The following is a 22,668-nucleotide window of genomic DNA, read 5'->3' as shown; positions in this document are numbered from 1 at the left end:
TTTATTTGGTTTTTTGTTTATTTCAAATGTGTTTAACTATTATGTGTCCGACGCGGTACCCGGGTACCTTTTTAGGTTTCAATTAATGAAATTCCCATGTTTTATCCATAGCTGGAAATTGAAACTTTGTGACATCTTAGAACTTCACTAAGTCAAGCTTTTGGGTTAATAATATTGTTGATATAGTAAGGGGGAGTGAGGAGGGGCTCCTGATTTTTTTCACTACGTGACAGGCCGACGTGGGTACCCGGGTACCCAAAAACTGAAATACCAATAACTAAGGTAATTTCCAACCGATTTTGATACTTATTGGTGCTTTGGATTCAGGAACTCATCCACTTTTAGACTTGGTAAAAATGAATCGGGTTACTTCGCTCGGTTCCCGGGACTCCGGATTTCCGGAAGCATGTTCCATTGCTGGAACAAAAACTGTTATTTTATTTTGCAGGATTTACATACAGCTGTGCACACAATAGAAGTTGTGAGACTAGTTTTTTGTAGTTACTATGTCTGATAATTCAATATAAAAGCCCATTTTCAAAATATCGGATAAAACAAGAGTATAAGCTTTGAAACTTTAGCAACTATATTGGACTGTACGTAATTACATCATTTTTACAATAATCAGTTGGATGTGGGTTCACGAATTTTGTATAAAATTTAGAAGTAATCATACACTCACACAAACAACATAGAAACTGATTTTAAGAAAATCTTTAAGAAAAACAAAAAAATGTTGGTCTATTTCAGACAGAGCCGCCAATAAGGAGCACTTAAAAGACATATTCGAATATTGAGAACATATAACAGGCCCGCTTGTATTTTTGTGCCTCAACCGTAATCCTCATCGGTAATCGAACGAGAAGCATGTGGATACGCATTGACACGGTGCAGTAGGCAGAAGGCAATTTGGATTTTCGTCGCTCATGTATAGTGTTTTATTGCCAGTCCCTGGTGCAGGTATAGCGACAAAGAGTAGTGCTAATCCGCGTTCAAGGTTATCTTGCGCACTCTCCGCCTCGTCGAGGTTTCAGTATTTTTTCCCTACTTTTGTGTCTCTGTTTCTGAGTACCGCTAGCCGGCCAGTGACCAGTGAAGCAGAATTTTTCTAGTAAGCTGTCTGGCTACCGTTATACACACAGTTAAGTATAGTTATTTCACACGTTTCCCCTTCTTGGTTCTCATACTAACGTGCACTGGCCCGTGCAAAAATGAGATCCCCTGACGGCGTCTCATCTCAAGGTGAGATGGAAGTCGAAACAAAATCGGCTCCCCCGCTCAAAGTATTTCCAAGCTCGGCCACCGGGCCCTTCGTGATCTTCTTCCGGACCAAAGATAAAAAAAAGTATTTGTATCTGTTGCCTATTTCTCGAGTTCTGACGGATCGGTATTCGGCCGTGACAGAAATATCGAAAATTCGGCCTGATAAGCTTCGGGTGGTAGTAAACAGTTTAAATAAGCCAAATGACATTGCTGGTTACGGCCCCTTTACGAAGGAGTACAGGATGTATATTCTAGCTAACAGGGTTGAAGTCGGTGGACCTTCGCCGGTTCTACTCTACCCAACTATCTCCTCTTTGACAAGGTTCGTCTACCTGTTAGCCTCTTTGTGCCGCGTGTCATAAACTGTACTAATTGCAAACAATTGGGACACACAACCTCCCATTGTAGTAATAAGGCCCGTTTGGGGAATCATGCGGATGATTCCTGTGGAAGGGATGTCGAAAGATGTCTCTACTATGAGGGAAACCCACATGATCTCCCGGCATGTCCCGCGTACAAACAGCGCGAGGACAATCTTAACCTTTTCCTTTCTGGGACGCTTTAAGCTATCTTTTGCAGAAATGCTTAACCCTTTATAAGGCGGTGGCAACTATATTGCTACCTTTTCGTTTCGTTCATAACGCAGGAATATGAAGTGAGAAGTGTTCCAATCTTATGAAATCTACTTGTTAGCAGTCTGGCAACTCTTCTTATTACTTTTTATTGAGATACAGTGAAAAGTGTCAGATTAGCGAAGAGTTTTAAAAAAAATACAGCAATTTTCTTTTGGACAATAAAATTAGCTCAATTTAAAAAAAAAATACTCTAGACAATAAAAGTTAGTGATGCAAATTTGTAAAAACAACTATTTTTATTCCGAAAATTTGGTTTATAAGTGGTAAAAGTTGCAAAGAAAAAAATAAAATGAATAAATGAACGTCTGTAATATGTGGTCTCATTTTTCAACTTATCCTCAGAATCCAAGGGTTATTTATTGTTAATCAGGTGAAAGCCAGTAACTCACCTTAATTTCTTTCTGAATTTCTGATCCAGTTCAATTTGTCTTTATATTTGCACTAATCTCGTTGGAAATACATCAAACATTACAAAGACTGACGTTTTCTAACGGGCGGTAGCTGTATATTTTCAATACAGTTTTTATTACGAAATAAATATAAATATGTTCTAAACTAAGTGAGAGAACCGTGTTTCTTTTAAGGGGTTATATACAAAGTTGAAACTCAAAGATTCTGAATTGTTTTATTGCATATTCTGTAAGTACAGGCTTTTAAAAATATCTGGGCAAAATTTCATCCAGATCGGAGCGCTAGATTTTAAATTACAGTCGTTTGCAGCGCGCTGGTTCTTCCACGAAAGACCAGTTAACGTCAAACTTTAAACGCAATTATCTCGAAATAGAGTTTTTTTCAAAGTAGCGTTGCGGTGAAGTGATATCTCAAAAACTAGTCATCCGATTTTCAAAGACTTTTGTTTTGATTGTTTGTATTTATTTTCTCGTGTACTTGAACAGTTCCTTTTTCATCAAAAAAATTTCGATTCTTAGCAATGTAGTTTTGTTTAAAATTTTGAACACTACTAAACAAAATTTTTTGGTCAACATGCTTTTTATGCAAGAAATGAAATTTTTATTGGGAAACCGATCCGTTCAAGTACACCACAGTATATTTTTCTTCAATAATCTTTTTAGTTTTTGAATTTCAGTCGAGCGGTTCGGCTTGAAGAGCGTTCACCGCAAACCTCTATCAAAAAACACACTTCGGGAAATGGGTCATAACTCCGACAACCTTGAATATTTTTTTGATTCAAATTGTTTTTTCTATCTTCGATAGTGCTACCAACGAACTGTCTTTCGCTTTTTCAGATAAAATTTGCATAAAACACAATCACGAACTTAGGTTACTTTTTCGCAACAACTTTGTATATAACCCCTTAATATTACATTCATTGATAGCCCCAAACTCTGGGCCTTATAAACAGTTAAGATAGCCACGCTACCGGCCTCTACGAACATCTATACCAACTTGTCTACTGACGAAAGCGACTGTAGTGAACCCCAGCACAGTGGCGGATTTCCCTAAAAACCTGGCCAAAAGTCGAAAATGGTTTTGATTGACCAAGGTTTTTTGGGACGCAGATTACGATTTTGATGCCAGATTTTCAAAATTCAAAATGGCGGTTGCAAAATAGCCAAAATTTTAATTTAAATATAGGTAAATTTGCACGAAGGAAGATTTAATGGTTGCAGTGTATGCCAATAACGTTTATAATGCATCGAATTTTAGATAGTGTGTGGTTAAATTTGTTAGAATTTGTTGATTTGCGCGTATTAAGATTTTTGGGTTTCTAGATAATGTAGCTATTATGAGAATTTATGTTTTTAGTCATTGAAAATTATATATTTTGAAATATTATACAACATAGTTCCAAAACTTTTAAACTATCTGTATTATTATTTTTTAAGTTATAGAAAATAAGCCGATTCTGCGACCAAAATGCATGGAGTGAAAATTGACAAGTTTTGCACGTGAATTGCAGTAACTAAACAATGAATATGACAAAAATACGAAAACAAGTGAAATTCACTAAGATTCATAGTTTTGTTTAAATTAAATTTTACCGAGAATTTGCCCCAAGTCCATTATTACGATGAAGCGTCCATTTAAATTCATGCGTTATACTTGGTCAGAATATGCTGGTACTGTTTCCTGGTATAGTTTTGAGTAACCAAGTTTTGTTGTCATGCTTGCTGATATGCCACGACTGTCAATCTTCTCACAAACAAATTAGCCAAGCTGGAGTGTACTTCAAAGTGAGCGTTTTGACCAAATCATGGCCGGAGATCCCAGTATTCTTTTGCACTACTCTACTGATTTTCGCTTGTAGTATCCAGTCATAAATTCCACCTCTAGATTTGTTTTGCTTTGCATGATCAAAGGTCATGGTTCCCCGGTAACGTTTAGGCATGGTATTCATAATCGATTTTTGATATTTGGAACCTTTGGCAATCACTTCTGTTCACCTCGTTGGTTTTCAGTATGAACGACCAAAATTATTTTCGTCTTTTGCGTTCCACTTTTCATACCTTTTGAACATGTTTATGAAACTCGATGAAATTTTCACCACTAAATATACAATTCTTCCTGATCAAAATACAGTATTGTGCGACTCGCTATGACAACAGGAGGTGCAGCAGTAATTAAAAGTACGATTCCAATTTTAAACTGAAAATTTTATAATCCGGCTCCGTCTCCACTTAATCAAAGATTACTCATAAACGGGCAAATTCGGGCAAGAATTCTATAATGTTCCAAATGGAGAATTGTTCAGGGAACACGAATTGCCTTGAAACATAGTGGACATACGTGGACAACAAAAGTATTTCAATAATTTAGCAAAGATGTGTGTTGAAACCATTTGCTACAAAAGAGTGAAAGTTATTGACATTTTCTATAAACAAACAAAATTATATCTTTTGACATCAATACATATAAAAAAGTACATACCGTCAGCATAACTTTCCATTATTCCACATTCGAAACCGGCTCTTTTATCAAAATCCAGCTACACTTGAATAATACTGATATTTCGGCCGCTCGATAAAAAGCATGTGGCAGCATCATCTGAAGGACAATAAATGTACTAGAACACAAAGTACTACCATGCAATTTTCGACTTTTGGCCAGGTTTTTGGGTAAATCCGCCACTGTTCCCAGGAGCGAACATCTTCTGCTGTGCCTTGCCTTCATCGTAAAGGACAGAAGGTGTCTCTTTATGCCCCCTCCCCCTCTAAAATAACTACACAAGGAAGTATTGGAGCAAAACCGAAGCAAGCCGCTCCTGGTCTCGGAAAACTGAACTCAGGAAAGGAGTTCCCAGCACTTCTAGGAACATCAAAAACCCCAAGTGTTTCCATATCTCAGCCACAGAAAGAAACCAGCGCTGGCTTAATAAATTTCTCTGACAGTCTACAAGACTGTATTTTTACAGCACTAAATATTTCTGACCCTCTTCAAAACATCTTGATATGCTTTCTCCCCTCTGTAAAAACATTCTTGATGCAGTTTACTGCGAAACAGCCCCTACTTCATCGAACGAGGTCACGGAATCACTGTTCTACAGTGAAATTGCAAAAGCATTATCCCGAAAATCGAATTTCTTTGAAATCTTACTAAATAACTTGAAGTGCGATGCATTTGCACTATGCGAGACATAGCTTACTTCAGTAATAAACCTACAATTCCACGATTCAATATTATTCGCTTGGATCGAGAAGACTCTTACGGAGGAGTACTTTAGGGATCAAAAAGTGCTATTCTTTCAATCGAATCGACCTTCCTTCGACACCAGACATTGAAGTCCCCCCATCGAGACTAGTTTTAGGTGATTTCAACTCCCACGGTACGATATGTGGTTGCCTTCATAACGATAATCAATATACCCCACTCGACGAGCGTTGTGACAACTTCAATATGACAATTTTGAACAAGGGTGAAATGTCACTATTACGGTTCCCCCAGCGCGCCCGAACACCTTGGATTTATCCCTCTCCTCGACATTGTTACGGTTAGATTGTCCACACAAGAGCTTCCTCCGCAGGAAGAGTACAGGTTCCTGGCTGGCTTGATTCTCGATACCGCGATTCAAGCTCAGACTAAAAGCGTACCAGATGCGAACTCTCGTGGGCGTCCTTCCAACCCATGGTGGGACAAAGAGTGCTCAGACGTGTACGCGGAGAAGGCGTATAAGACCTTCCGGGAAGACGGGTTACCCGCTAACTATCCACAGCACGCGATGTTAGAGACACGAATGAAGAGTTAGGTGAAAGCCAAGAAACGGAGTTTCTGGCGTCGTATCCTGCTACCAGTCATACACGATAGTGGTCACAAATGGTTACATGGGGTGAAGATATTCTTGCTCCCAGCGATATTATACTCACATAAAGTGTTCCTTACAGGACATTCCATGTGAAGATTCCCTTTCGAGAGGAGTGGCTGTCTGGCTATATGGAAAGACAACAACAAACGCAAGTGGTTTATTACACTGACGGTTCTCTGATGGAGGGACGTGCTGGTGCTGGTGTCTACTATCGTGAAAAGAGATTGGAACAATCTTACTCACTAGGTAGATACTGTACTGTATTCCAAGCGGAAATCTTTGCGATTGTGTGTGGGGTACAATCAGCTCTTCAACTGAGTTTGTCCGGCAAAGTTATAAACTTCTGCTGCGATAATCAGGCTGCAATCAAGGTCCTATGCTCAGAGAAATCATGGTCCAAGCTAGTGATCGCGTGCCGAACTCAAATCGAAGAACTAAGCATTGTCCACACTATCTACCTTGTCTGGATGCCCGGATATTCCGGTATTACTGGAAATGAATGGACTGAAGAATAGGCCAGGCAGGCTCAGAGATTGACTTCGTTGGTCTTGAGCCCGCCCTGCCAATTTAGACAAATTGGATAAGGGAAAAAATACGGTCCTGGGCTTCGTCTGAGCACCGTGATTATCGGAGAAATCTACAAACGTGTTGCCAAACAAAGGCGTTTCTAGAACAACCGTGCCCAGTGATTTCGAAAAATCTCCTAAATTTTGTGAAGCTCCACTGCGGCATGCTTACCAGGTCTTTAACCGGCCACTGCAAACTCAATTATCACATGGCAACTATTTAGCGCGATGAGTCTTATTCATGTGATCTTTGTGAATTCGACTACGGAACCTCACATCATCTTATATGCAGCAATAGCGCAATTCCAGTATAGAGTTTTCGGACTTCCTTACATAGACGACACCATGTTTGGACGACTGAAACTCAGAGACATACTAAAGTTTCTTATCCAATATGGTAAAGAGCTTTAGGCTTACTCGCAGGCGAGTTGAACTACTTGTAAGATTAACTTACCTGCTGTTTGTTTTTGTTTATGTGCTGTTATTCTCCTTTCCTTCCGCTCAGAAAAAAAGTTGAAAACACACGGCAAGGCACAAATCCCCGACTACATACGGGGAACGTGCCATTTAAGCAAATATATTCTGATTTCTGATTCCAGATAGATGAAAGCCAAGAAAGGGAGCTACTGGCGTCGGTGTGTTGACGAACTAACGAGAGATACATCGATAAGCAGTCTTTGGGAAACGGCACGGCGTATGCGAAACCGAAGCAGTACTGACGACTGCATGGAATATTCAAACCGTTGGATATTCAATTTCGCCCGGAACAGAAGATCTACCGTGCAGCGTTACCTCACGATAGCGCGAACGAACCCCGTTTTTTTCGATGGTGGAGTTCTCGCTTGTCTTCTTATTATGTAACAATAAAGCCCCAGTGCCAGACAGAACTGCCAAGAGACGCTTGTTGAATTTATGTAATAAGTTTCTTGAGGGTAACATTGTTCTTTAAGACTGGAGGCAAGTGAAGGTCATCGCCTCCGACCACAATTCGTATAGACCGATTGCAATGCTGTTCTGTATACGGAAATTGTTTGTGAAAATGATCCTATTCCACCTCGACAATTGGGTTTAAATAATTGTCTTACGGTCAGATGCACAATTTCGCTTCGGCCAAGGCATACGAACTGTCTCGCGTTGCTCTCAACAGAGATTCAAGTGGCCTAGGCTAACAAAGAGTAGATGGCCTTAGTTTTTGAACACGAATGAGCTTGATGTTGTCAGCCTTGGATTTATATATAGATGAAATTATCGATTACTGCTTAAGGAAAGCTTAATAATTATTTGTGCCAAATACGTGGTGGAAAACCGAGCATGTCACGACTGTGTTCCGATTGTATTCGAAGGGAAAATTTTATTTCGGGCCTCACAGGTGGAAGATTACACTACATCAAGTTTATAAGTCATATTTTGATGTACTTATTTCACGGCGCTGTTGGATGGTCAGAGAGCTCATATTGGAATACATATAAGTAATAAAGCGTAGTGACTATAAATCATTTCAAGAGAAAAACAAAAACGTTTAGGGGAACTGTGGGTAAAATGAGCAGGGGGATGGGGGTGTGTAGAATGAACAGGTAGCCAAATCTAGTCAATATTTGTTAAATTCAGAACAAACTTCACAGAAGCTGGGCCTGTCAAGTATTTACAGGATATTGAAACCATTTCTTTTGATTAAAAAAAACTGTCGAATATGATTTAAATATGAAAAAATCTAAAATCGGTCTATGTCTATCGCTGATGTTAAATTCGGCATGTAGAATATAAGGTCTTTTGAGGTGAAATTTTAACTATACATCATAGTAATTCAACCTATTATTTCATCGCAATAAGTACACACCAAAAATGATGAAATTTAAACGACATGTTAACTAATACGAATGTAAACATACAAAGCTTGAATGAAAAATTTGATTGAAAATTAAGTTGAATTCGATGCACTCAATGGGAGCACCAAAAAGCATGTGATTTTACATTTTCGTTCGTGTGATATTACATGCCATTTATTTTACAGCAATATTGGATTAAAGACACATTAAAGTGCGTTGGTTTGCCGTTTAATGAAACTGTGAGTTTCAATCAACGTGTAAAATTGTATTAAAATTCGCTGAAGAAAGCTGAAGGTGGAACTTAATTTTACATTTATATTCATGCTCCAAATATGTGTATGTAAATAAATGTAAAATTACATAATATTTTCTTCTGTGTATGCACCATGACAAAATGGCTCAATCGGTACAGCTGCTTAAAAATAAAAAGCCTCAAGGGGTAAAATGAACAGGTTATAGTGGGGGCAATATGAACAATTGCTTAGAAAATAATGACTCAATCACTAATTACCTAGAAACAATGACAATATGTTCATTTTATCACCAGTTCACTTCACAAACACGCGACCGCCTGAAGGACAAAAACTTTTACCAACACATTAGACACCCGAATGTTGGCATCACTGGCACCACCAACGGAAGTAAAACTGTTTATATGTGAAAATATTTCACTCCTGCTTGCGGGAGGAAAATAAATGCCTCGAAGGAGAAGACCGTACGCTATAGGCATCCCCGGGAAGCGAGGATACAACACAAAGAGCAGGGTTCCAATTTCGCAGCTCCCGGAAAAGCCGCTAGCTGTTTTCCGTTATTGTCACAAACTGTGTTCGTGGCTGAGCGTGAAGCAAGGGGCCGGAAACGAGGCACGCTGTCGACTGCCGTTTTATTGCAAAGTCTGTGATTTTCTATTTATGAGCCGTTTAGTCCCGCCAGAGGGGAGGATCTTTGCATTTTCGAGCTCTTGTGATTTATTGTTGAAAATCATCAAGCGTAAAACATCATAACAAATTTAATTTATCTGAAATGGGATGTATCGTGGTGGGGAAAAGTCGGAGTTTGGTCCATTTACTCTGTGGTGGTGTTTCCAGGCGATGAAATTTCACAATCATGAGTTTTAGCTGACTTGAACTGAATTGAGTTAATTTTAATTCATGGCAGTGATGGAAAAGTGGCAGAATTTCATTTACCTGTCCTCGCGTCAAATGATCAATCGCTATAGGGCATATCAGACCGGCGATGGTTCCGATACCGTTCGACATTCCCATCAGAATACTGGCATATCGGGGTGCGATGTCCAGATGGTTTACATTATAACCGGAGATAGCAAAGCCGCTACAGGCAACGCCAATCGTCAGTGCAGTTACTGCTCCCATCTGAAAAGTTGCTTAATCGATTGTTACGTTCTATACATTTTGTGTCAAGTTTATTCAGACTTACGGGACTCGTTGCGTGTGCTATGACCAAGAAGAACAATCCTTCCAGACCAAAACCACCACAATTGAAGAGCTTTCTAACGTTGGTCGTCGTCATCAGCCCGGATTTACGCAGGAAATCGGCAAGCATACCCCCGAACGGTACAATAATTGTCATCAGCAAATGCGGCAGTGCTCCTAATATACCAGTCTACCAAACGATAGAATCCTTTGATCAATCAACATCCGTCACAATTGTCAATTAGAAACCTACCTCTTCAATCCTAAAATCAAACGAATGCTTAAGATATGCACTTTGATACAGCACGAGTAAATAGAAATTCCACGAGCGGCAAAAGTTGGCCACAATAATGGCGTACACTGGCAGGCTAGTGGCCATGGCCCGCCAAGGCGTCGTGGCAATCGTCGGCATTGGTAGCTGCACCGACTCGCCCAACGATTTTTCGATGTACTTCAGTTCTTTCAGTGTGATTGTCGGATGCTGGCGGGGTTTCTCGAACGAAAGCCACAGCCAGAAGCAGTACCACACCAGTCCCATCAGACCGTAGAAGTAGAATGGTGCGTGCCAACTGATCCACCCGGTTAGGATTCCGGACATGGGCATCCCTATCACGACCCCGGCATACGAACCACTGAAGGCCATCGTTGCTAGCCGGGAACGTTCCATTGGGGGAGCCCAAAATCGCCAGATACCATGGCAAGCGGGATACGTTACACCCTACAATATATGGGAATGGAAAACAGAATTAAATCCGCTTTACAAAACAGTGGAAAAAATCCGCTTACCTCAACGAGTCCCTGAAGTACACGCACCAGGATTACCACCGTCGGATGGAGCATCATTGCACCTGGCACGAGCAGATTGAGGAAGCAGGAGCAGGCAATGGCAGTGCCGAAGATTCGATTTGCGGGAAACATGGACGCCAGAAAACCACCTGGAACCTGAGTTACCAGATAGCCCCAGAAGAAGGACGAATCGACGGCACTCTCCATGGCAACGGTCCAGTTGTACTTTACCTCCTGCAAAAAAAAATACGAAAATAGAGAGTGATTAGTGAGTAGGTTGGGAGTGGATCAGAGTGTATTGTCCGTGAATGCGTTAAAGCATACAACTTGAATGAATGATATATTTCTTTGAAACTACTAACATTAGGATGTGGTACGAAAAATAATGTTTCTTGCTCTCTACTTAAATGTTTCGAAAAAAATCAATTCAAATTCATATAGCTTTCTAGTGAGTCAACTATGTCAAATGAGACGTTAAAATAGTCGATCTGTCATCTAGGTTTTAATCTTCAGTAGGTTTCCAACCACTAATAACACGTTTAAAGTAAGCAGCGAGCAAAGTGAACAATAAAAAGTAGCCTCGTGCGTTTCATTAATATGCGCTCCTCTATAGAAATTTTATATAAATTACAGTTTTTGTTATTACACTAAGGTTTTTTACACGGGGGATACGTACCGTGTAAAAAAAACCATGCAAAAAAACCGCGTTAATTGCGAAATCCGTGTAAAAAACCGCGTTAATTCCGAAAACCGTGCAAAAAAACCGCGTCACATTCAATGCAAAAGACTTAGACGATTTTAGGAAAAGGGGTGATTTCCGAGTTTTATCAAAAATGTTCCAAGTTCATTAGAAGGCAAAAGACTTAGACGATTTTTGAACAGGTTTTTTTGCACGGATTATTCAAGTAGCACGGTTTTTGCTTTTTTGATTCCTTAGAAGATTTTTGGAAAAGTGGAAACGTCGGATCTTGAGGTTTCCTTTTGTCCCGCACTTTAACAATATGGTTGTTTTCGGAACAGTATTCACGAGTAGATGCCAAATATCGATGTCTGAGACCATTTTAAAAATCAAGATGGCGAATTCCGCCTCAACAGAATTCTCTAAAACCCAATCAATATGGGTATTTTTGGAACGGGTTTGACGAGTAGATGCCAGATATCGATGTATGAAGTCATTTTGAAAACCACGATGGCGACTTCCGATTCAGTGAAATTTGCTAAAACCGATCAATATGGGCATTTTTGCAACGGGTTTGACGAGTAGGCGCCAAATATCGATGCCTGAGGCCATTTGGAATACCAAGATGGCGACTTCCGGTCTAATAGAATTTTCAATAACCCAATCAGTATGCATATTTTCCAAGCGGGCCTAATGAGCGCATGATAGAGATCAATGTCTGAGGCCATTTTAAAATACAACATTGAGACTGTCGGCTTAGCGATAGTTGCTAGAGGTCTGACGTCATTTTAACACCAAATATGGTTCTGATTATTTAGTATAAATATCCAGCGTAAAACAAAAAAATACATTTATTTTTGAATATTTTCATTTATAAGATGAGAAAAATGTGCTCATGAATGGATGAGACTGAAAATCGAATCAAAAAGCTAACATAATTAGGGGGAAATAATAAAATCAGGTCTTCGCTGTATTATTAAAGGGGGCGTCTGGTGTAAAGTACTCAAACCGAAAGTTATTTTGTTTTACGATTTTGAAGGCAAGGAAACAATGCATCTTTTATGTAATGTTAAGCTTCATTTACACGTTTATTGTGTATGAAAAAAATATTTACAGTCACGCAAAGCCACACATACGGGTGTTTCAAGTGTAGACGTCCAACCATTTCCACGTCGAGGAGCGCCGCAGCTAACACCATGACTCTTGATAAAATTGTTTGACACAGGAAATTAAATAAAAAATGGTTTGATGCAAACCGAAAAATCTCATATTTTTCGGTAAAATTCGTGCACTTTTCTTCAAAATAATAGAGAGAAAAATTTTTATTTCTGTTTTCTGTGGTTCACCAACAGGCTACACATAATGTGCATTTTCATAAAAAAAAAGTCAATTCGTTAATTAGTTTTTGAGTTATCGTGTTCGCCAATTTGAAAAATGCAGTTTCGAAAAAACGCTATTAAAGGATATTCCACATCAAATTGCATCACGGAAAAAATGCTGTGGAAAATAATCTATTTGGTATTATCTCTTAAAAATTTGGGTGGAAGTAGTTTAGAGTGTATTGTTCACACTGTATTTTTATTGCTGTCAGTCTTTCGAAAATTGTTGCCGATAAATTGAAATCTGCGTGTGTTACAGCAATGGCTGGCTGTTTAAAATAAAATAAGTTCAGCGTGGCCACCGAGATTGCGGGAGACTATTCTAGAGGCTCAATACTAACAATTAAGCGGATAAAAAAGAAGTCGATTTTTTTCCCACTACACCAGACGCCCCCCTTAAGATGAATGAGATGTACACTAAAGCAGAGATGATGCTTATAGAGATGCGCGAAGACTGAAGCCAGAAGTTCCAATCGAATCCAAAACAACGGTTCCAAACGAGCAATGTTAACAAGTATGGCGGATTTAAGAAGTAATTCGTGGGGAGTATCAAGATTGAAATGAAAAGAAATGCATGTCTGCATCCTGCATCTTCGATACATTCTTTGTAGTGCAACGAAAAACATGTAGACAGGCTCAATAACGTAAACCAATGCGTTTCCAAGTCACATGATTGAGTATTGTGCGAAATATTTCAAAAAAGGAATTCGTCAAGCATTCATTAAAACCACAAGTCACTCGCTGTTTACACAATATTCCTGGTTGCCAAAACTAGCAGACAAATAGTTTGTAAAACCGTGCAGCCAAATTTACTGTTTTTCTCTCCGCGTGTCTTTAAAACATTGTCTTTGCACTAAAGTAGAAGTCACCATCTAATATTAAAACATGACTTCCGGAATTGATATCCGGTATGTATTCATTAACGCTATTCCAAAAATTCTCACATTTTATTTGGTAATTGGAAATTTTACTAAATCGAAGTAGCCATCTTGGTTTTCGAAATAGCCTTAGACATCGATATTTGGAACCTACTCGTCAATCCCGTTCCAAAAATACCCATATTGATTGGGTTTTGAAGAATTCCACAGGACCAGAAGTCACCATCTTGAATTTCAATATGGCACCAGACATCGATATCTAGCGTCTATTCGTCAATCCCATTCCAAAAATACCCATATTGATTCTATTTTAGAGAATTCCACTGAAACTGAAGTCGCCATCTTGGTTTTCCAAGTGGCCTCTGACACTGATCTCTATCATGCGCTCTATTAGGCCCGCTCTGAAAATATGCATACTGATTGTGTTATAGAGAATTCCGTTAGACCGGTCGTGGCCATTTTGGTATTCCAAATGGCCTCAGACTGAACCGCAAGTCACCATGTTGGTTTTCAAAATGGCCTCAGACATCGATATTTGGCGTCTACTCGTCAAGCACGTTCCGAAATAACCATATTGATTGGGTTTTCGAGAATTCCACTGAACCGGAAGTAGCCTTCTTGGTTTTCAAAATCGCTTAAACATCAATGTCTGACGTCCACTCATCAATCACGTTCCAAAAATACCCATATTTAAGGGGTTTTAGAGAATTTCATGGAACCAGAAGTCGCCATCTTGGTTTGCAAAATGGCCTCAGACATGAACATTTAGCGTCTACTCGTTAATACTTTTCCAAAAGCAACCACTTCCACTTTTCCAAAAATCTTCGAAATTCTTTGCATTCAAAAGGAAGCAAGCAAGCAGAAACCGTGTTAATTACGAAATCACCAAATCAACATACCAATGTGATAAATCTAAAGTATATGATGCTATTTTGGTATGCTATATGAAATGTCATTGGTACACCCGCAGTGTTGGCAAAAAAAAAGATTTTTGGCAATTAATTCGATCTATCGAACTTTGAACAACTATAACTTGTTGTAGAGACATTCTAGCACCATGCATCCTTCGGCAAAGTTGTTCAGCATATCCTGGACTACATTTCTATCTAATTGTTGGTATACTGCAGGAAGAAAGCCTTCAACAAAGACCTTATCGTTGAGGCACTTCGGCCAAATGTCGGAACCGAGAACGTGGATGCGACTAATCTAACAAGAAGGATTGTGACAGCTTGTGACACCACAACACCGCAAAAACTGGAATCACGCAATAGACGGCATCCAGCTAACTGGTGGAACGAGACGCTTAGTACGCTAGGCACTACTTGTCTCGTAAACAGAAGGCGGACTCAGACAGCAATATCGGAACCAGATCGGAAGATCAGGCTTAGCAAGTCAGATTGTCACCAGGAGCTGTCCGAAGAAGTAGACGACGCCAAACGAAGTGTGCCATGGTAGGCTGAAGATAATCGTTGAGGGTCTCTTCCCAAAGCACGATCCAACTATCTGGCCACCGACATCGTATGGCGGAGAAGAAGAAGCAAACATGAACGATCGGCAAGTTACTAACGATGAACTCGCAGAAGCGTCGAAGCGCCTGAAATCAAAGAAGCCCCCGGTCCAGATTGAACACCAAACGTGGTGCTGAAAACTGCGATCCTGGCATATCCGGACATGTTCGGGATGGCGCAGCAGAAGTGTTTAAATGAAGGCAATTTCTCCGAAATGTGGACCGTACAGAAGCTGGTGTTGCTGCCAAAGCCATGGAAGCCACCGGGCGATCCGACATCATATAGACCCATGTCTGCTGAATATACTCCAAAAACTCCTGGTAAGAATCATCCATAACAGGGTTGACGAAATGCACGGAGAGTGAGCGCGAACTGTCCAAGATGCAGTTCGGATTCCGCAAAGGAGCATCGGCAGTGGATGCAATTCGAACAGCGTTCGAGAGTGCTGAAAAGGCATCTAAACAGAAGCGAAGAGGAGATCGATACTGCGCTGTGGTCACGATATATGTAAAGAATGCATTTAACAGCGCCAGCTGGGAAGGCTTATATGAAACGCTTCACAGAATCATGGTTCCCGACTTCCAGTTACTTCCAGAGCAGAGTGCTGCTGTACGAGACGAGCGAAGGGCCGAAGTCACAGCGGGCGTTCCTCTGGGCTCTATTCTCGGTCCAACAGAATGTACGATGGGGCTTAACACTGCGGCTGCCTAGGGAATCGTGGGTTTCGCGGACGACCTGTCACTAACGGTGATGGATGAGACTCTTGAAGAAGTGGAGGTATCGGTGACAAAGACAATGAACGTAATCGAGAGCTGGATGAACGGAGTCATGCTGCAAATAACTCACCACAAGACGGAGGTGTTATTGGTCTGCAAAGCGGTTCAGCATATGGAGATCGACGTCGGAGGACACGAGATTGCATCGAAGCGTGCACTAAGCAATTGGGAGTGATAATCGACCACCGGTTGCGCTTCAACAACCACGTTGACTACGCCTGTGAAAAGTCGGCGAAGGCAATGAACGCAATAGCGAGAATCATTCCGAACGTCGGCGGCGCGAGAAGCAGCACGAGAGGTTTTCTCTCTACTGTTTCGTCATCGATACTCCGATATGGGGTTCCTGCTTGGGGTGCTGCGCTAAAAACCAAGCAAAACCGTGAAAAGCTCAACAGGACATTGGCTAAATGAAAGCAGGAGTGGGACAATGCGGAGAAAGGAAGGGGGACCCACCAACTCATCCCAAATGTGTCGGCTTGGGTGCCTAGGAATCATGGAGAGGTGAACTTCCATTTCACGCAGTTTTTGTCCGTGCACGGATGTTTCCGGAACTACTTGCATCGGTTTGGACACGCTTGGTCATCCCTTTGTCCGGAGTGTGTGAACATGCAAGAGGCACCGGAGCACATGGTCTTCACATGCCCTAGGTTCGAAGAAGTTCGTAGAGGTATGCCTGGTGTGACAGTTTACAATATCGTCGAAAAACTATCACGACGAGATACCTGGGACGCTGTCAACAGAGTGGTTACGAGTATACTCTCAGATCTGCAGAGGAAGTGGCCAAGGGACCAATAAAGTAGCCCAAATCGGGTTTCGAGAGCAATTTCGCCGCCGGGGAACTCTCCGACAATGTAGACTAGGTCCACCGGCGGGGACCAGTTGAGTAGTACGCGACGAAGCACCGGGTTTGGGTCGTCGGAGCGCCAGTGAACCGGACGTCAGGCGTCACCGGAATCGCCGGACCGACGTCGACACCCTACCGCGTAGCTCGTGAGTAGGCTAGATCAACCGCCGGGGATTAAAACGAGTGGACTGCGTCGTACAGCTAGCAGCGGGTTGTTGGGGCGCCAGTGAACCGGAAGCTACACTCCACCCGTAATCGCTGGATGGACCTCAACACCTACTGGCTGACCCGTTGAGTAGGCTAGGTAGACCGCCGGGGACTAGATCGAGTAAATCGGGATAAAGCGGCTAAATGGCTCACGGAAACGAACATCGGTATTGGGAAAAATCTACCGCTCAGTTTCGGGAGAACCTCTCTCGCCGGAGAATTCTCCGGCGGAGTAGGCTAGATCCATTGTCGGGGACTATACCGAGTAGTTCGCGAACAAGTAAGAGCGGTAGCTGAATGGTTCATCGGGGAAGTGGAGCGAAATGGATCGAGAGGAGAACCAAAGGGCTTAAAGGAGTTGCGGTGCTAAATGGCACAAGACAGGGAACCAAAAGACTCAAGAAATTTTTGTGGTAAACCAAAGAAAAATCGGTGTCGGGAGTTCTTTTTATCACCATTCCTAATATTTAATGAAAATAAAAGGTAAAAAAATTGGTCCAACTTAAAAAAAAAATCAATTGTTTCTAATAATAGCAAATTTCATAAGTTACACAACAAAAAAAAATTGAATTTTTTCCGTTTTCAAATTTAATTTAGGCTGTTTTGAATTTTTTGTTAGTAAAAATGGTGTTACTCAATGAGTTCTGTTTGTTATAAAAGCATGATTCACTAATCTAAATTATTTAATTGTCATTAAACAAGTTAGCAAGTTCAAGTTTAAATACACTTTAAATACTTATGCAATCACCCGCAAAGCGAAAAAATGACAATAATCCGATCAATATAATCAGAGCGAAAGAGTTTTAAGTAGCTGTAGATTTGAGTGAAGAATAAGAATAAGAAGTTAAAATGTAGATATTCTTGAGGAAAACTTTTGTTCAGTTAAATCTAAAGGTTCGTCTCCATTACATATTTTCGAACAAGTAATAATAAAAAATTTCAAGACATTTGATGATTTCAAAGTCCATGTGATTTGCAAAAAATACCATTGTACGATCAATAAAAGTAATTTTGCGACTTGCAGCAGCGACCCATGACACGTAGTTCAAGTTTTACTAAAATACTGTCCTGTTACTTCCTTCCAACCCAGTGAAATTTAAAGCATGATTTATTGCATTGCTACGTTCGGCGAAAGCCATTCAAAGTTGACGAAGGAAAAATCACCCGCATTAAACCAAGCCAGCAAAGCAATAGAGTACATCCATTTCCTGTCATAACACCGCTCCGGATGCGACCGGAAGTATATCTCACTTGATCGAAGCAACCCCAAACAGGACACCCTCCGTTCGACGTTTCACTCAATTCAGCACTCAAAATCCATATTCCCCATCCCGCAAGCTCATCGCAAACAGCCCAAAAATAGTCCGGCGCCAGAACGTCGCGGCGCCGCCAGAATAGAACTTTTGCCAGCCGATTGTCATTCGTTTCTTCATAACTCCAGCCGATTTCCTCCGTCGTCGAAACATGCTGCGTCGGTTGTCCTCGCACCCAAAAAAATACAGAGAAAGGAAACGGATCTACTTCCCGGGCAGCGCGTCTCGCCGTGAATAAAAAATTATCATCTTTTGTCCCTGTATTACCCGGAATAAATGCTTCTATTATGTTCGACTGCTTCATAAAATTTCATTTTTTTCTCTCTCACTCTGTGATTCCGCACTACATCCTACACAACAGCTCGGTGAGTCGGTATTCATTCATTTCTTACAGCCCGGGAGACGACCGTACTATCGTATCATCGGTTTTTGATCGGGGATTTTCCCATTGTGCACGGTTGGCTCATTATCATCATTTTCATATATTCATTAGTCTTTTCGCAATCGACAGCAAAGCGATAGAAAATCGTCGTAGAAATATACGTGCCGAAATGGTGGGAGAGACTTATGGACGAACAAAAGGAAAAGGAATATTTAGCTTTTTCCAGTCCGATGATAATCGAGTTTTTCGATGATAATACACAATATATTTCGCTGTAACGCACCGGTAGTGTCGCTGATGGAAATTCCGCTTAGATGTCCCATCACGACCTTCGTGCCGATCAGTCTGGCAGCAGATAGATAACGCCTATTATGCCGGATGCCCTTTTGAACCCTTTCGCTAAATAACGGTCCCCCCGAATGACAATAATTGTTTCTAGGTTAGCTGGCTGACACGTGCCCAACCGAAAATCACGTCCATTAACGATGGGACACCATCGCGTAGCACTAACATTAAACTCACCCCAGTCTCAAACTGCAGCTTGGCCATGCCCATGTTGCACCGCATTCCGAAAGAAATGATGAACCCCATACAGGTCATCAGGGCCACCGTGAAGCGGGTCGTTTTCATGCAGGGACACTCCGCCCGAACGTACTTGTCAATGTGACGCAACGGTGGCCGTTCAATTTCCTCGAACGATACCGGCGAATCACCGCCACCGTCGTCTGCCGGAACGTAGGTGGGACCATCACCGAGCCCGGTACCACCCATGTGGTCGTACCCGTGCTGTGGCGGCATCTGGAACTTCTCGAAGCTGGGGAAGAAATGAGAAAAAGTAGTGCGGAAAATTAGTGCTTATAGTATTGCTGATTATGGATGTAATTTGGGCGCAGTATATTAAAGTGACATGAAAAAATGACCCATCCTCGGGACGATTCCAAGTCCTGATAAAAGTTCTTGTTCCAAATTTGAAGCAAATCGGACAACCCTAGCTACCGGACCAACGTGTCTGAAGTTTGTATGAAATTGCTCTACAATTTACATGGGGAAAACACACAAATTTGTCATCTCACCCCAAAGTGCCACAATATATATGAGATTATTACTACAAGCGAAAAAAGATAATTTAATTATCTACAACTTTGTTGAAGGCTGCAAGTCAATCCGGCTTTAATAGACGAAGCTACTAAACTTGTAACGATGTGCTGTCTGAGTCAGTTTTGTATGGGGCCTAACTACGCAAGGTTGTGTATCAGTACTCGTTTCCCACGAATTATATGTTTTTGAAAAATAAAGATTTAGCTGACTAGTATGTATAGAAGAATACTAGTTCTCGTTAGAATATTTTAGTTCCACAGGTTACCGCATAGAGCGTGCCAACAATAACTTTTCAACCCGAGAGAGATCGAAATTAAGCACAAGCATTCTGCAGTAATTCTTCTAAACATGTTCTTATTCCCTTGAAATGTTAGTATTTGCGTCCTCTATGCTGCCACAGGTAGAACTTCAATTTTCTTGCTAAAACATGATTTTTATCTTCTGCTTGCTTTTATCTACGACTTTATTCCGCTTCGTTGCGTTGCGTTGCTTTGTGACGATTATTTTGGCGAATTGCACACCGACTTCATCATGTTTCACAATTCATCAGGCTCCAGTTCAATAATCTCAAGGATTGAAATTAATTAAAGTATTGATCGTGTAAGGGCAACAGATTATAGATTTCATTTGCCCTCCCTGAGTGTAGTTACGACGCACAGATAAACCCGCATAAACGAGAACAATGAATAGATAATTTGCATTATTGTTTTTCCACTATTTGTCATATTGTGATTGGACAATAAACATGCCACACTGTAACGGGTTTCTGACATTTGGGGCTTTGTTTCACTTTAGGTTATGTTACAATACAAAACGACGATTTTGTCGAACTTTTTTTGTGAACTGTGGGTGAACGTAGAACAATGAGTCTAGTTATGTACGGTATGCAAACTAGGCTCGATGGCAAATCCAAGACATAGTGTTTCGATCATCATCATTTGGAACAACATCAGATGTTGTTTCAAACTGTTCTCAACTCCTATTCGACAGCTCTCACAACGCCACCCATGATACGGCTTGGAAAGGACAACTAAAGGGGGGAGGGGTCAGTTAAGATTGTCTGGCGTATTCTTGATGGTCACATCATTAGCTTCTGCATTAAAATCGTCAGATAGCCTTAGTTGATTGTAGAATTAGGGATTTTTTTAAAAATTATTTATATTATATATTATATATTATATATTATATATTATATATTATATATTATATATTATATATTATATATTATATATTATATATTATATATTATATATTATATATTATATATTATATATTATATATTATATATTATATATTATATATTATATATTATATATTATATATTATATATTATATTATGTATTATTTTTGCTACAGGTAGTTGAAATTCGAGCTTGTAGAATTCCTTGAGCGTCACATATACGAGTTCCGGTGGAAATTGAGGATTCGAAGAAGGAAATCTCTTCTAGGAGACGCTCGACAGAGGGCGTCGAAATGCCGAAAGAGATGAGCAGCGGTAAGTGAGTTTTACAAGAGAAAATGAGACACTTACTACACAATATTCGATTCAACAAAGCTGAAAAATAAGTTTCCAAATGTGTACTACTAATGACACACTATGGACGATCTTTTGAATAAGTGAATTTTATCATTTATGATCATTAAATTAAATATATACATATTTAAATACACTAAATACGCGTCGATTTCTTCCTTCCGGGAAGGAATCGAAAGTTTTACTGTAATGTTAAAATCCAATTGATACAAACATTATATTTAGGCGGGGCTGGTTAATGGAACGATGACCTCGGAACATGTCTGGCGCTGTACACGAAATGGGTCATCGGAAAGTCAATTGAGCTAACACCTACACCAGCTAGTGGGAGATAGGATGGTTAACACACACATTTTTTGTGAACTATACCTGTACATTACCACAAATAGTCGCTTAGTTCCGAGTTTCAACTATTTCTCGTGTAGTTCAAATATAGTTTTCTGGCGAAATACTATGCAAATAAAAAGTATAAATCTACGGTAGGATTTTGTCGAACAATATTGGAAATAATTATAGTGTGTTTTTGTTATTATACTGACCATGTTAACCATAGGTTACTATAATGCAACAATAACACATACACTTATTGTGAAACATAATCTGGTTAAAATGATCAATTTAGTAGAAGCCTGCAGAAACTACTTTATCGACGCTGTCAAAAGAATAGGAAAAAGTAAAGAACCTTCAGGAATCAGGAATCAGAATTTATTGGCTTAAATGGCACGTTCCCCGTATGTAGTCGGGGATTTATGCCTACCATCTAGAAATTGTCGAGTTGAATGTTGACATCAGTGGTATTGCCGCTTTATCCAATTAAGCTATTTCCGCTATCGAGCAAAGAACACAATTTGCTTCATATTATTGCGAGTTCATCCAACCATCTTGAGCTGGGCAAATCGGAATTAGCTAATACCGATAATTATGAGTGGCATAATGTGTAACCATGACCATCTTCTCTGACAGTCAAGCGGCCCTTAACTAGGGTGACCATATGGGGCGAGTAAAAAACCAGGACAGTCGAAAGGGGACTATCAGTCGACTGTGCCTTCTCCACAGGTTTTCGGCAGTTACAAAGATCTTGGGTCGGGCAGGCAGAGCTTCGGCAGTAAAAAAGTTATGTGGGTCTGAGAGGAACAGCTCTACCAGACAATTTTTAGTGGGAATTCGATCACCGTGCTTTTTAGGATTTACACACACACGCGAAGTTTTTGCTACCTCTCCACCAGCGAAAGTTTTATGCTGTTGTTGGAGAAATCGGAAAATTCTGAATTGAGCAAATGAGACGAATTATTATGAGATC

The 22,668-nt window shown here is 40.5% G+C and overlaps 1 protein-coding gene across 1 annotated transcript in view; it reads right to left on the bottom strand.

The window, feature by feature from the left end:
* LOC131681953 (vesicular glutamate transporter 1) overlaps positions 1–22,668 on the bottom strand; it is a 192,405-nt gene that overhangs the window by 12,420 nt on the left and 157,317 nt on the right. Inside the window, exons 3-7 of the mRNA XM_058963068.1 lie at positions 19,259–19,550; positions 10,771–11,004; positions 10,238–10,702; positions 9,989–10,174; positions 9,739–9,924 (exon numbers count right to left, since the gene is read on the bottom strand). Coding sequence (XP_058819051.1) covers positions 9,739–9,924; positions 9,989–10,174; positions 10,238–10,702; positions 10,771–11,004; positions 19,259–19,550 — 1,363 coding nt within the window. The remainder of the gene's footprint in view (positions 1–9,738; positions 9,925–9,988; positions 10,175–10,237; positions 10,703–10,770; positions 11,005–19,258; positions 19,551–22,668) is intronic.

The sequence above is a fragment of the Topomyia yanbarensis genome, chromosome 2, assembly GCF_030247195.1.
Source record: "Topomyia yanbarensis strain Yona2022 chromosome 2, ASM3024719v1, whole genome shotgun sequence".
Taxonomy (NCBI): Eukaryota; Metazoa; Arthropoda; class Insecta; order Diptera; family Culicidae; genus Topomyia; species Topomyia yanbarensis.
The sequence above is the reverse complement of the archived record's forward strand: the minus strand, read 5'-3'. Positions and strand labels throughout refer to the sequence as shown.